This window comes from Thalassophryne amazonica, chromosome 14 (genome assembly GCF_902500255.1).
Source record: "Thalassophryne amazonica chromosome 14, fThaAma1.1, whole genome shotgun sequence".
Taxonomy (NCBI): Eukaryota; Metazoa; Chordata; class Actinopteri; order Batrachoidiformes; family Batrachoididae; genus Thalassophryne; species Thalassophryne amazonica.
In genome coordinates, this window is record NC_047116.1 from 27,085,787 (window position 1) to 27,101,008 (window position 15,222).

Here is a 15,222-nt window from a genome sequence, read left to right on the forward strand (position 1 = left end):
TTGTGGGTGCTTTAGTGGAGGAGCTGCAGCTCCTCCGTGGTGAAGCTGGTGTGTGTAATGTGGCGAGTGCTGCCGAGGTCGTACCGTGATGCTGGCCGGCCAGGAAGAATTTGTCAGTCTCTCTGCCACAGCATGGCAGTCCATGATCGTGGTGTTGTTCCAGCGCTGAGCACATATGAGGAGAGGGTTGCTACACCAAAAGTCCTGTCGGAGCTGCAGCATTCTGTCCATGAACTCTGAAGGGTTTGCTGTCTTTCAGCCTCTGCAGACAGAAGATCCTTCTTCCCCTTTCCGCATCTGACAATTCAAAAGTTTTGAGGAACTGATCCTTAATCACTGCGTATTTTTCGCAGTAGGAGGGCTTTGCAGGAGCGTGATCAGCCTCGTTTAATCCAGTGTGATCACCTGTAGAGAAGGTGAAGCATGTGCGCGTGTGTGTGTGTGATCCATGTACGAGGTCTGTTAGAAAAGTAACGGACCTTTTTATTTTTTGCAAAAACTATATGGATTTGAATCGTGTGATTGCATCAGCCAAGCTTGAACCTTCGTGCGCATGCGTGAGTTTTTTCACGCCTGTTGGTTGCGTCATTTGCCTGTGAGCACATCTTGTGGGAGGAGTGGTCCAGCCCCCTCGGCGGATTTTCATTCTCAGGAAATTGGCTGATCGACTGCCACTTTCATCAAAATTTTTTCTGAAAATGTGAGAGACAGCCAGGTGGAAACCATTTGGAAAATTCAGATGGCTTTCGGTGAAGATCTTATGGGGATCACACAGATTAAGGACAATTACAACTGGATTAAAGACGGCCACAGCAGCTGAGGGTGCGCCATGCACCGAGCGGCGATCGACAGGCTCAAACGACCAGATCATTTCCAAAGTGAACGCTTTGTTGATCCGGGACGTCGTCTGACTACCAGAGAAATGGCAAGACAGCTGGACATAGCACTTTTTCAGCACATTCCACTGTTACAGGAGTTTTTGTAATAGAAAGAGGAGCGGAGAAATTCGCCACGGAGCCGCTCATGGCGCGGGACAAAAGCACCTCCCTGTTGGTCTCACAGGACAAGCCCTAACATGCCCAGCTCTTGCACCATTCGGAAGATTCAGACGGCTTTCGGTGGCTTTTCAGTCGTGTAACTATCCGAGAAATTGTGGACGAGCTGGACATGCCACAACATGTCCTGTGAGGCTTCATCACAGCGTTGCTTTTTGTTCTATGCCCTGCGCCTCTGTCCCGACGCGCGAATTCCTCCGGATGTCTTTTCATGCCGAAAAAGTGCTGATGTCAAACTCTTCTGCCGTTTCTGTGGTAGTCAGACGACGTCCCGGATCAACAAAGCGTTTACTTTGGAAATAAACTGCACATTCCACTGTTACAGGAGTTTTTTTGTCATGAAAAGACGTGCGGAGGAATTCGCGCGTCGGGACGGAGGCGCAGGGCACAGAACAAAAAGCAACGCCGTGATGAAGCCTCACAGGACATGTTGTGGCATGTCCAGCTTGTCCACAATTTCTCGGATAGTCACACGACTGAAAAGCCACCGAAACCCGTCTGAATCTTCCGAATGGTGCAAGAGCTGGGCATGTTAGGGCTTGTCCTGTGAGACCAACACGGAGGTGCAACAAAAGTCCCAGATTTCTTGTTTCGTTCGGGCTTTGTTGTCCTTTGTTATGGCCTCTTCACACATAACACGGTAGAGGCAGAATGGTTCATGGAGGAGTCAAATGCCACTTGTGAAAAATCTGAGCCGCCTCAAACACCTCGTACACCTGTCGCTACAACCTTTCGTAGCTGAAAGACATGTTCGCTGGACACGCTGGGCCAGCAGATGCTTCATTCATGTCATTTCATAACTTCACGTCTGTGACCATGGGTCATCTACAGAGGAACAGAAGGCTCATACTTGTATTGTCCGCTCGGTACGAGGGATTCAATAACTTGCAGTGTTTTTTTTAATGGTGTGTGGTTTTTATTTGTTTTTCTCCACAGCAGCGGTGCCATATGGTGCTACCTGTTCCAGCCGCTGGCACTGCGCATGCACGAAACCCTTGTCGCTGTATCGTGCGCAAGGTTGGGTAGGATTACTTTGAAAGAATACATGTGGATTACATGTATGTATGTACATACATTTGGATTACTTGTAATCTGATTACTTTTGGATTACATTTCAAAGTAATCCTACCCAACCTTGCGTGCACGTCTGTCCGACCATGTATCCCCCCGACAGCCAGGGGAATGTTTCGCACTTCCCCATTTAGTTTTTTGTTCGCTGATTTTCTTCCGGTTTCTGTGTCTTTCACCCAAGGTCGTGCTATGTGTGAAGGGGCCCTTGGTGTCGTTTGACCAGGCCTTAAGATTTGTGTTAGTACCCCCCCCCCCCCCCCCCCCACCACACACACACACACACACCCCACCCCGCCCATTGTTCTTACGGCCCTGCATAGACAGTTTTTCCCAAAAACCAAAATAAGTTTTTTTTTTTCTTTTTTTACTTCGAAATTTGTTGAAACGAGAGATAATTTCAGGTAAGCGTACACTTAAGATGCTTTTTGCCCACAGCGAGTTTGGTTTTACCCACAAAAGTGGCAAAGCTTTGTTTTTTTTTGTTTTTTTGGAGATGCTCGGTGTTCTTTGCACTTCCTTATAGGAAACGGAAACGAAAGTAAAACACCTTAAAAGTGATCAAAAAGTTGTCGCTTCTGCTCTATTGTTTTTATTTAGATTCAGGCAGAAAGGTCACGTCTTAACAGGTAAAACTGAGAACTCAAGCTTTTGCATAAATTTAAAATCTAATCTCGATGACTGTGCCGTTTATGTCTTTTACGTTTTAACCTCGGTTTTGTCTTTCGCTTGTCTTCATAAAGTGGAAACCATTTCACAGAAATGGCAGTGGTTTATAATTATCGATTAAATACAGTAAAGTTATAATGAAAATCGCGTCCATATGAAGCGCCTAATCATGATGTTTTAAAAGTTGGGGGGGGGGGGGGGGTTTGCGTTACAGCTAGCTATAGTGTTAGCTTCTCTGTAGCTAACGAGCTTTGTTATGTTTTCGGTCGCGTTTGTTTGTTTGTTTGTTTGTCTGTTTGTCTGTCTGTCTGTCAGCAGGATAACTCAAAAAGTTTTGAACGGATTTTGATGAAATTTTGTGGAGTGGTTGAAAATGACAAGAGGAACAAGTGATTAAATTTTAGTGGTGATCCGGATCCAGGAATTTTTTTTCTTCACCATTGAGGGGAATTTTGATATTCTAGTTTCTAACTCCACAAAAACAAGGCAGAAAGGCTTGAAAAAAATTAGTGTGTAACATAGTCAAATGTTCTATCAAACAACAAAGTTTGATGATGGTTGGATCCGGATTCCGGATCTGGTGAGCCAGAATATGCAAAAATATAGGGAAAATAGAAAATGTGTCAGTGTGAGATGACAAATGAAGCTAGAGATGCACAACTAACACCAAATTGTAGCTGAATCTGTACTGATTCAGTAAGGTGTCATCAGATTTGATGTAGCTTCAAATGTTATGGAGCTAGATCCAGAAGAAAACCGCCATTACCAAAAAAACATTTTTATACAATAACTTTTGAACTAAATCAAATCAGATCAACTTTATTTATAAAGCACTTAAAAAAAAAACAGCTGCAGCTGAAACAAAGTGCTATACACAAGGGGACATATAAAAGGTAACAAACCACAAAGTACAAAAGAACTAAAACAAGTAAAATCAGTTAAAACAACCAAAACAGATCAAGATCTCATTCCGGGTTAAAAGCCAGCGCATAAAAGTGAGTTTTAAGATTAGTTTTAAAAACAAAAAGTGAAGAGGCCTGCCTGATGGGGAGCGGTAACTCATTCCACATCTTTGGAGCCACAACAGAAAAAGCTCGGTCCCCTCTGAGCATACGCTTGCACCTCGGCACCTCCAGGAGGAGCTGATCAGCTGACCGAAGGTGGTGAGCAGGGGCGTAACAATGAAGCAGCTCAGAGAGGTAGGGCGGGGCGAGGCCATTTAAAGATTTAAAAACAAATAAAAGAATCTTAAAATGAATTCTAAAATGCACAGGCAGCCAGTGGAGGGAGGCCAGGATAGGTGTAATGTGCTCCCTCTTACGTGCACCAGTTAGCAGACGGGCAGCAGCATTCTGAACTAGCTGGAGACGTGCAAGGGAGGACTGGCTAATTCCATAATAAAGTGCATTACAGTAATCCAGCCGGGAGGTAATAAAAGCATGGATTGCTGTTTCATAGTGCTGATGTGCAAAAAAGGCTTAACCTTAAGGCTTAACTATTAAAGACATAAAAGTGATTCCAAGTTCTAGTGGTATGTTTTCATGGTCAAGGATGTCAAATATAAAGGAAAGAAAAGTGTATGTGTCATAGTTTTGGTTGTAACACTGAATTGTTGAATAGATCACTATGCCAAGGAGGGAATCTCTTTAGGGTCAGTGACCCTATGGCCTTGTTTAGAGAAGTGTTTCATAAATGTTAAAAAATTCATATATTTGCAGTTTAGTTGAATAATAAATTGAATTTTGTCTCATATTTGTTTTTGTCTATAAGCACATGCAATATCAATATCAGTGCTCAGATGACAGTAGCTTCTGGGAAAGGTGCAAGTTGCAATAAACTGTGATGCCAAGCGCTAAGGATGTATGCTATCCAGTCACAGCAGATGAAACTTTTTTTAGTACTGAGCAAACATCATTGTTAGACTTTTTTAGGTTCAATGATTCCACGGCGTGTAGATGTTATGGCGTCAGTGACCCCATGGCCTTGGCGGAGGTTTGCACTCTGAGTGCTTCTATAACCCCTGGCAATAATTATGGAATCACCGGCCTCGGAGGATGTTCATTCAGTTGTTTAATTTTGTAGAAAAAAAAGCAGATCACAGACATGACACAAAACTAAAGTCATTTCAAATGGCAACTTTCTGGCTTTAAGAAACACTATAAGAAATCAGGAAAAAAAATTGTGGCAGTCAGTAATGGTTACTTTTTTAGACCAAGCAGAGAGAAAAAAATATGGACTCACTCAATTCTGAGGAATAAATTATGGAATCACCCTGTAAATTTTCATCCCCAAAACTAACACCTGCATCAAATCAGATCTGCTCGTTAGTCTGCATCTAAAAAGGAGTGATCACACCTTGGAGAGCTGTTGCACCAAGTGGACTGACATGAATCATGGCTCCAACACGAGAGATGTCAGTTGAAACAAAGGAGAGGATTATCAAACTCTTAAAAGAGGGTAAATCATCACTCAATGTTGCAAAAGATGTTGGTTGTTCACAGTCAGCTGTGTCTAAACTCAGGACTAAATACAAACAACATGGGAAGGTTGTTAAAGGCAAACATACTGGTAGACCAAGGAAGACATCAAAGCGTCAAGACAGAAAACTTAAAGCAATATGTCTCAAAAATCGAAAATGCACAACAACAAAAAAAGAGAAACGAATGGGAGGAAACTGGAGTCAACGTCTGTGACCGAACTGTAAGAAACCGCCTAAAGGAAATGGGATTTACATACAGAAAAGCTAAACGAAAGTCATCATTAGCACCTAAACAGAAAAAACAAGGTTACAATGGGCTAAGGAAAAGCAATTGTGGACTGTGGATGACTGGATGAAAGTCATATTCAGTGATGAATCTTGAATCTGCATTGGGCAAGGTGATGATGCTGGAACTTTTGTTTGGTGCCGTTCCAATGAAATTTATAAAGATGACTGCCTGAAGAGAACATGTAAATTTCCACAGTCATTGATGATATGGGGCTGCATGTCAGGTAAAGGCACTGGGGAGATGGCTGTCATTACATCATCAATAAATCACAAGTTTACGTTGATAATTTGGACACTTTTCTTATCCCATCAATTGAAAGGATGTTTGGGGATGATGAAATCATTTTTCAAGATAATAATGCATCTTGCCATAGAGCGAAAACTGTGAAAACATTCCTTGCAAAAAGACACATAGTGTCAATGTTATGGCCTGCAAATAGTCCGGATCTTAATCCAATTGAAAATCTTTGGTGGAAGTTGAAGAAAATGGTCCATGACAAGGCTCCAACCTGCAAAGCTGATCTGGCAACAGCAATCAGAGAAAGTTGGAGCCAGATTGATGAAGAGTACTGTTTGTCACTCATTAAGTCCATGCCTCAGAGACTGCAAGCTGTTATAAAAGTCAGAGGTGGTGCAACAAAATACTAGTGATGTGTTGGAGCGTTCTTTTGTTTTTCATGATTCCATAATTTTTTCCTCAGAATTGAGTGATTCCATATTTTGGAAATCATGGAAGTTGTGTCCTCCGGACAAAAGAGGAAAAAGACCATCCAGATTGTTACTAGCGCAAAGTTCAAAAGCCAGCAGCTGTGATGGTATGGGGGTATGTTGGTTCCCATGGCATGGGCAACTTACACATCTGTGATGGCACCATCATTGCTGAAAGGTACATCCAAGTTTTGGAGCAACACATGCTGCCATCCAAGCAACATCTTTTTCAGGGACGTTCCTGCTTATAGATAGATAGATAGATACTTTATTGATCCCAGAGGGAAATTCAAGATTTCAATATTCAATATTTCAGCAAGACAATGCCAAGCCACATTCTGCACGTGTTACAACAGCGTGGCTTCGTAGTAAAAGAGTGCGGGTACTAGACTGGCCTACCTGCAGTCCAGACCTGTCGCCCATTGAAAATGTGTGGCGCATTATGAAGCGCAAAATATGACAACGGAGACCCCGGACTGTTGAACAACTGAAGTCATACATCAAGCAAGAATGGGAAAAAAATTCCACCTACAAAGCTTCAACAATTAGTGTCCTCGGTTCCCAAAGGCTTATTGAGTGATGTAACACAGTGGTATCATACCACTGTCCCAACTTTTTTGAAATGTGTTGCTGGCATCCATTTCAAAATGAGCAAATATTTGCACAAAAACAATAAAGTCTATCAGTTTGAACATTAACTATCTTGTCTTTGTGGTGTATTCAATTGAATATAGGTTGAAGAGGATTTGCAAATCGTATTTTGTTTTTATTTACATTTTACACAGTGTCCCAACTTCATTGGAAATTCATTGGTTGTATCAAGTTGTAGAGATTTGCTTTCAGTTTGAGTTTAAGGAAGATCATTTTAGATTTTTTTGTTTGTTTGTTTCTTTTGTATTTGAAATGGCACAAATTAAAATGTGTGAAATGCCAGGTTTTTTGGAGGGCAGTGTGTGTGTTGTGTTGTGTTGTTGGTTGCATCAGCAATATTGTAAGAAACAAAACAAAACTGTGTACTTTTTGTTGTGAACTATTTGTTTTACCTTTGTAAAGATGGGTGTGCTTGGTGGGTTTGGTAGAGAACAGCCCCCACAGTGGATATTCTGCACATTCAAGGATAGACAGTCAATACTGTTGGGCCTTGTAGGATGTTTTTAAACTCTGACTCATTGTTACATTGCTTGTTTATTATTTATTGATAAGAGTGGTACAATTCCATATTACTTTATTGGTTATAGTTGGATGTTATTTACTTCATTCTTGTCACCTATGTTTAATAACGATAACGTTAACTATGAGTAGGATCAAAATTAGGGCATGTGACATTTTAGGAACATCATTAAAAAGGGAAAAATCCCATTGTTTTATGCAATGACTGTGTCTAATAATGTGTCATGTTGGTTTTTGCAGAGTGATGGATTTCCAGATGTTGCTGTTGCACATAGGAAATAACCTGCAGAAGGCAGAAGTACAATCTTTAAATTTTCTTTGCACTGACATCCTGAGGCAGAGCCTCAGTTCAGTGGAGTCAGCCAGTGATCTCTTTACTCGTTTGTTGGATCAAGACCATCTATCTGCTAAGAACCCCCAACTACTAGCTGATCTTCTCTTCACCATCAAGCGCACCCGTTTGGTCCGTGAGTTTGGCCTTAATGACTACTTGTCTACCACTCAAAGCAGCATTTCTCCTTACAGGTGAGTGTCCCACAGACTTTCATAAATTACATTGCCGATAGTTAACATTAAACCGCTCGAGTACAGTGTCACAGAACTATGGATATGTAACGTGCTAAGTACAGAAGATTTACCCCCCAAAGCCTTTTACTGTGCTTTTCTGTATTTGCAGGAAGCTGCTCTACAACCTTTCTGAGGAAATTACTGATGATGACTTGAAACATATGAAGTTTTTGTTGAGCAGAAAACTTCCACGTACAAAACTTGAAAAAAATATGGTGAGACTTTGTGTGATTTCCAGTGTTGTAACCCATAATGCAGTGCAGTTAACTCCAAAGTGGTTGTGAGTTATACAGCCATGGGTGATGATGATGAAGATGATGATGAAAACTGTTTATTTCGAACATTTGATACAACAACAATTACAAGATAGATCAGTAAAGACAACAACAAAAAAGTTCCTACTGTGTACCCAACATGTCCGAAAAGGGGTAGGGTGAAGCATCAGCTTATTTATCCCTACCCCTTCTTCCCCACAACCAGTAATACCCTTTGCCACATATACACATAGATTCCTACACACCTAAACCGATATCAATATATATATATATATGTGTATATATATATATATGTGTATATATACACAAACATAAATATACACCTACACATACCTACTTACATACAAAATACTATATATTTACAAGCCGAAGCAAAAAACAAAAACACCCTAACCCTCATTACCCTTCCTCCTCCCTATACCTAGAAAAAAAACATATTTTTGTACCGCTGTTTGAACTGGTTCATGCTTGGACATTGCTTGAGCCCCACTCCCAATCTGTTCCACATCCTCACCCCACAGACAGAAATACAGAAACCTTTTAATGTTGTTCGTGCCCACTAATGCTTTAAATTAAATTTCCCCCTCAGACTGCAATCCCCTGATGTGTTAAAAAACATATTTTTAATATTTGCTGGAAGTAAATTGTTTATTGCTTTATACACGGTGAAGAATAAAAAAAAAAGATCAGTTGTACATGAAAATGACTGTCTTCATGTATCTTTCACGAGGTTAGTTATTATGTGCTTAGCTGCAACAATTAAGCAGTTATTACACCGATCTATAACTATTTTGGTAATTGATTAATCATTCTGAGTCCTCTGATTTCTTAAATGTGATTTTATTATTTTTTTTATTATTATTATTTTTTATGGTTTCTTTACTCCTTTCTGACAGTAAACTGAATATCTTTGGGTTGTGGACAAAACAAGACGTTTGAGGACGTCATGTTGGTGATCAATATTTTCATCATTTTCAGGCATGTTTTATTTGTCGTATGGCCAAAGCAGATGTTCGCCCTCCTGATTGTAGGTTGTTTGAGGTTTCTTCCTGTTGTTGGTACTGAATTTTGTCTGTTATAATCGAAATCTGTTATGTGTATAAAATGGACAAAATCCGTTTTTTCTCAGTCCGATGTGGAGTGGTATCTTAAAATCCTAAAGTCTGATTTATGCTTCTGCCACTCCATAACTCCGTGTTCATGCAGTGACGTTGACGTGGGCATGACCCTTTTAAAGTTCTCCGTCGCAATATGCAGCAACTTTATGCAGCGGCTATTTCTGGATTAATATGTCCTTCAATGAGCTCCACTTCTTTACACAATCAGCAACTTCCAAACCAATTATATGGTGCATACAATTTTCCTCCATGAAGCGTGAAGCATGTTTTTCTGACTTCTTATTGTAGCGTTTTTCATATTTGCAGATTTTTCTCCCAAATGTATTTGATCCATGATCGAAATGTAATCGGCATGTGCACTGCAAAAACTTTTAACATATGACAGGAGAGGAAGGAGTGAAAACGTAAAAGTGGAAAATCACAGCACTTGCGGTCTGCATCATTTAGCAGGTGCACGTCAGGCTCTGGGGAGGGTTCGCAGCAACACAGAGGGCTCTGATCTAAAGCGGTTTGGTTCTCCACACCCAGGGATATGTGTGAAATTTAATATCACATTACAGTGCAGGCAGCAAGCAGCATTTTGTTAATAGACACGGGCCTTGAATTACACCCTGCCTCATTTAGGAGCTGGGTCTGAGCACGGTTTGAAAAAATAAACGGCCGGGATTTTAATCACAGAAATACGGTACCCACTTTCCTCGAATCGGCGAGCATCGGTGCTGAACTTCATTTGGTACCTGTTACTGGGCACACCCAGACTGCTCTGTCCGGTATATGCGAGGGTTTTTTAATAGAAATGCATTGCGATCAGACAGGATGTTTTGTCCAATGTGAGCGAAAATCCTTTATACAAAATCTGTTATATTTGGTGTTTATTACATGGAAAACCATACAAAATCATTGGGACGTTTGCTTTTCTCCCATGAGTGCAAATATCCGGTTTATACAACGATGGTTTAGGCAAGTTTTACTGTACCAGTAGAGGTACCTATCTTCAACTGGGTCAGCAGTACTTAGCAAGTTGGAAGCGTTTTTTTGCACCCCCCCTTTTTTGTTCTTACTTTCTTTAAATTACTGCTGCAGTATTTAATTTTTTTATTTGTAGGCTTCAATTCCACATAAGCCTCTATTAACAGCGTCTGTTCTCCTGGGTGAATTATGGGGCAACACACCTTTTCCATTGTAACATCAGAACATTGTGATCAACCCATGATGTATTTTAAAGACAGTCATGAATGACAGAATTACTTCAGCCTGATTTAAGATTGTCACACCTACTCATCCTGGCATGGCCTTAGTCCATCCATTGTTTGTGCCGTTTATCCCAGTTAAGGGTCACAGGAGGGTTGGAGCTTATCGCAGGTGTACTAGCCTTAGTGAAACATATAAATCCTTTAGCCTTCATCTGGGATTTATAAATTGTGTTTTCATGAAATGCCCCTTGCACCAGTTGTGTAATTTAGATTGAGAAAATAAATGAGTAGATACAAATAACTAAATTTGCTTGATTTCTCTCAGACAACACTGGATGTCTTCCTGGCAATGGAGCGCATGGATCTTCTCGGCAACACTAAGCTAAACCTGCTGGAAGAGTTGCTTAAGAATATCTGTCCCACTCTGAATGACAAGATAAAGGAGTTTGAAGAAAGTCAAGGTAGAGTACAGAACTACAGTTATTACTCTTAATGGCAAATGTACAAACGAGGGCTGAAATAGAGACCCTGAATCCAGAAACTGTTTTTGGTGTTAAGTGAGTTAGTTGCAAGATGGTTTGACTTCTGGCCTCAGTGTAGCTCAGTAACTACTGAGGCTATACAGAGCAGATGATGTGCTTAAATTTCTCAGAGCCCCCTAGTTTTCATTTGATCTTATTGGACATTCTTCTTGGAAATGTGGAACATTTGCTATTTTGACCTCTGATCTCACTGGAATGACTCCTCACTGTGTACCAGTAATGGGACATAAATAAACAGAACGTGAAGAGTCATGGTTGAATGTCTTTTTCAACATATTCTGACTTAATGTGAAATAATTGTTTATATTGCAAATATTTCTGACCGTAAACCTGCTTGTCTGGTTTATCATTTAAGCGCCGGTCACAACCCACTGTGTTTTTTTTGTTTTTTTTTCGACATACATTTTCTGTGGATGCCACAGCCACGAGGAGGGAGGGAGTACGTTCAACGCACGTCTCTAGGAGTGTGACGATAAAGAGAGTTGACAATAAAGCAGTGTGTGTGTGTGTGTGTGTGTGTGTGTGTGTGTGTGTGTGTGTGTGTGTGTGTGTGTGTGTGTGTGTGTGTGTGTGTGTGGCGTCGGCTTTTCTTTTGATGTGTGTGTTATGAGCGGGACCGGAGCGGCAGGTGTTTTTCGGCGTCGGCGATGCATGAACATATCCAGCCTGTTTGTCACACAAGGTGTGAAACACTGATAGAGGAATATATTCACTACACAGTTGATTACCAGCTTTTTAAATTTCAACTTAATTCTAATTTATATATGTGTATCACAGTCTTCAAGATCTGATACCTACAATTTAATACCATAGTATGTGGTGAGTAGCCTACTGCCTCTGTACGGATTTGGTTAATTCAATAGTAATTGAATGAAAATGTGCTGCTTTGAATCCGTACGGAGGCAGTACTCACAAAGTGCGTCATCTGTACTGCTGGTGAATTTGCAGCCTGACCGCAGCGAAAGTTGCACTAAAACCTCATGCACTAAAACCTCTACGGCATGTCTGCGTGCTCCTAAATTCGTACTGAGCCAGTACTTACGACGTACGGATCTCCAAAATTAGCCCACGTTTTTGCAAGTAGACTGTATGCACGTGCAAGTACGGCGGGTTGTGACCACGGCTTTAACTTGATCAGTGAGCTGGACCTAAAGTTGTCATGGATCATATTTGGAGCTCATTATGGTTTTGTTGTGTTTCAGTTAACATTTTATTGTCAGCAAATTTTTATCTGTACAGTGTCAGTTGTCTTTTAATTGTTTTGGGATTTCTGTTATTATTTCGGGGTTTGGCTGCTGAAAATGGAAGGTGTCTGATTTTATTTTCATTATTTAGTTATTATTTAATGATGTATTAATGGTTTTATGTTGAATCTTAAAAGCACTTTGAATTGTATAATCTGCACCATAAAGAAATGTTTATTATTAATTACAGAATGTAACACCAGCCCCATCGCCCAAGAGATGGGTCGACCAAGATCTATGTCATATCCTCTTCTGCCAAACCAGGTATAGTTTTGAGTTTATTAGTATACAAATAACGAATGTTCATGAGTTCAATGGTACAAATATTTCATTTCAATATATTACCTTATTGAATGGTATGTTCCAGCTTTCACCAAATTAAATATTCGTTCCATTGAAAGAATGTAAAAACATTCATTATTTGTTTTATATAACGGCTAAAATAGATCCTTGTCATTTGATATTGTATTAATTTATAAATAACAGAAAAGGGACTTACATTTTGATTTTCCACTGCTGCTAAAGTCCAAATTGTGACGTGTAGTCCAGTGATGCTGTGCACTGACTTCGGACTTTCATTTAAAAAAAAAAAAGACTGTGTAGTTCCTTAGTCCAGCCAAAAATCACGTCAGCTTTTCATCTGAACAGCTCTTCATGCATCCAGACGGCTTACAGTGGAGTGGATTTTTTGTGTGTTACAAGAATTAGCAGCATCAATTAGCTCAGTCAAATCATCGTGTTGTTGTCCTCCACGCGCACGCACAACCATATTGGTGCTTGTGCGTGTGCGTACTACCAAAAAATAAACTGTCTACATCCTCAGTGCAGTAAAAAAAAAAAAAATCGCATCAGAAATTAGTCCAGCTTTTCATTCTTTCTTCCTGCTAACAGCCTCCAGGCAGCACAGTGGATTTGTTTTGTGTGTGCGCGCGTTGTGTGAGTGTGTGGGAGCGCACATGCATGTGCATGCATGCGCGTGTGTGGGAGCGCACATGCATGTGCATGCATGCGCGTGTGTGGGAGCGCACATGCATGTGCATGCATGCGCGTGTGTGGGAGCGCACGTGCATGTGCGTGCACAAGCACGTGTGGCCGCGCGTGTGCATGTGTGTGCGCACAAGCACGTGTGGCCGCGTGTGTGCGCACGTGTGCAGAGTGCAGTGGTACCAAACATATGGAACCAGACTGCACTCTAAATGCAATGCAACACAAAGGGGACGAATTAATCCATGTCATGTGACATACAAAGCACCAGTCAAATGACAAGGATCCACTCAGTCGTTATATAATGAGAGTGGCTATATGCCCAACCGTTTGGTCAATAAAGTAAATACGCGAGCATATACGCCCAACCACAACCGACCAATGAGCGCGCTTGTAAGCTCACTTCCTGTTTCAACGCGGGAGGGAAAAAAGGCAGATATTTTCTCTCCGGCCCCCGGAGAAGCTGTGATCTAAAGCGGTTCTGTTTGGCTCATCACACCCAGGGAACAGTGTCAAACTAACACCATCTTACAGCCAACAAGCAGCATTTTGTTCAAAAGGTGTTTCGTCGTCGTTAACAGGCTTCCGTTCAAAATGCTTATGAAGTTTGTCTGTTTTCATCCATTGCGGCGTTTTCGCAGTAATTAAAGACGGTGCCATTAAATGTGTCAAACATACGCCGCAATAGAGCCTTAAATCGTGGTGTTAAAAACATAGTTTAGATGCACAAAACATGTCAAATACACGATCATGGTTGGGCGAATAAGATAAGACATATTTATCTGCCCAACGGTTGAGCGTATAGCCTTTGCCTTATATAATATTGTATGAGTATTTGTATTGTCAGAACATTATTGTGATGTCTGATATCTGGTTTCTCTCCATATCCATTTCATATCAGGCACATTCTTCTTACTGTTCAGTAAACCTTGGTATGTGTCAAACATCAGGTAAATCCTTTCAGAGGACATTACTTTTTCAACATATTCGCATGGATATTCTGGATGTATCTTTGACACATTGTCAGTTGGTGCTGCTTTGGGGAGGGGGGGGGTTGGCGGGAATTTCATTGTTGTCACAAAAGAAGTAGATGTATATCATTATTGATTCTCCGTGTTCGTCAGCCCGCCAACTTTTACTTTGAATTGGTACTCCTATGGTCATTGTGGGTTTCTTCCGAATTTTCTACCATGCAAACTAGCCTTGTGGCCTCAATTGTTTACTTTTATACACTTTTGTACAAACGATAATAGTGATTCCTGCCACAGTGGGGAACTTCACTGGTGTGCTTTGTTCGTAAACAGAAATGAACATAAAACACAGTTCTCCTTAATGGTCAGTCCAGGAGGGATAGCACAAAAGTACAAAGATCTGCTTTTGAACTTGTTGGAAGACATACATTTATTGTTTTAAGGAAGTTCTAACTTCTCTCAGCAGAGATTTCTGACCAACAGGCCTGCTGTTTGATAAGAAATTGATGACTGATTATAAGCTAATGGAACATTTAAAAACAACTGAATGTGAAAGGGATATAAAAGGAAAAAAACCTGAAAGCTAACAACCTAACTCAGTCTAAACAGAAACAGCAACTAACTGAATGTAAACCCAACTCCAAAATGAACACATCAGATTTGTTTATTATTAAATAAATAATCAGATTTAGGTCCCTTTAGCCCTAAGTGTGAATATATTCTGCACGTGTGTTTGTTGTTAGTGTGACTGGTTACATTATATGTGTTGTGTTTTAAAGGTACTGAGTTGTCAAAATCTTATGAACGTATTCCACCGTCCTTTGAAAACCAGGAACTGTTACAGGTGAGAATGTCTCAGCCATTATAATATTACATTGCATTGTGTTGAAT

General features: G+C 40.7%; 1 protein-coding gene across 3 annotated transcripts in view; it reads left to right on the forward strand.

Moving 5' to 3' along the window:
- Nucleotides 1-2,646: 2,646 nt before the first annotated feature.
- Nucleotides 2,647-15,222, forward strand: part of casp10 (caspase 10, apoptosis-related cysteine peptidase) — a 30,169-nt gene continuing 17,593 nt past the window's right edge. For all 3 annotated transcript variants that reach the window (XM_034186686.1, XM_034186687.1, XM_034186688.1), the window contains exons 1-7: nucleotides 2,647-2,752; nucleotides 7,678-7,962; nucleotides 8,114-8,219; nucleotides 10,916-11,051; nucleotides 12,567-12,640; nucleotides 14,262-14,310; nucleotides 15,111-15,175. In XM_034186686.1, the coding sequence (XP_034042577.1) occupies nucleotides 7,682-7,962; nucleotides 8,114-8,219; nucleotides 10,916-11,051; nucleotides 12,567-12,640; nucleotides 14,262-14,310; nucleotides 15,111-15,175 (711 nt within the window). In that variant the 5' untranslated portion in view covers nucleotides 2,647-2,752; nucleotides 7,678-7,681. The remainder of the gene's footprint in view (nucleotides 2,753-7,677; nucleotides 7,963-8,113; nucleotides 8,220-10,915; nucleotides 11,052-12,566; nucleotides 12,641-14,261; nucleotides 14,311-15,110; nucleotides 15,176-15,222) is intronic.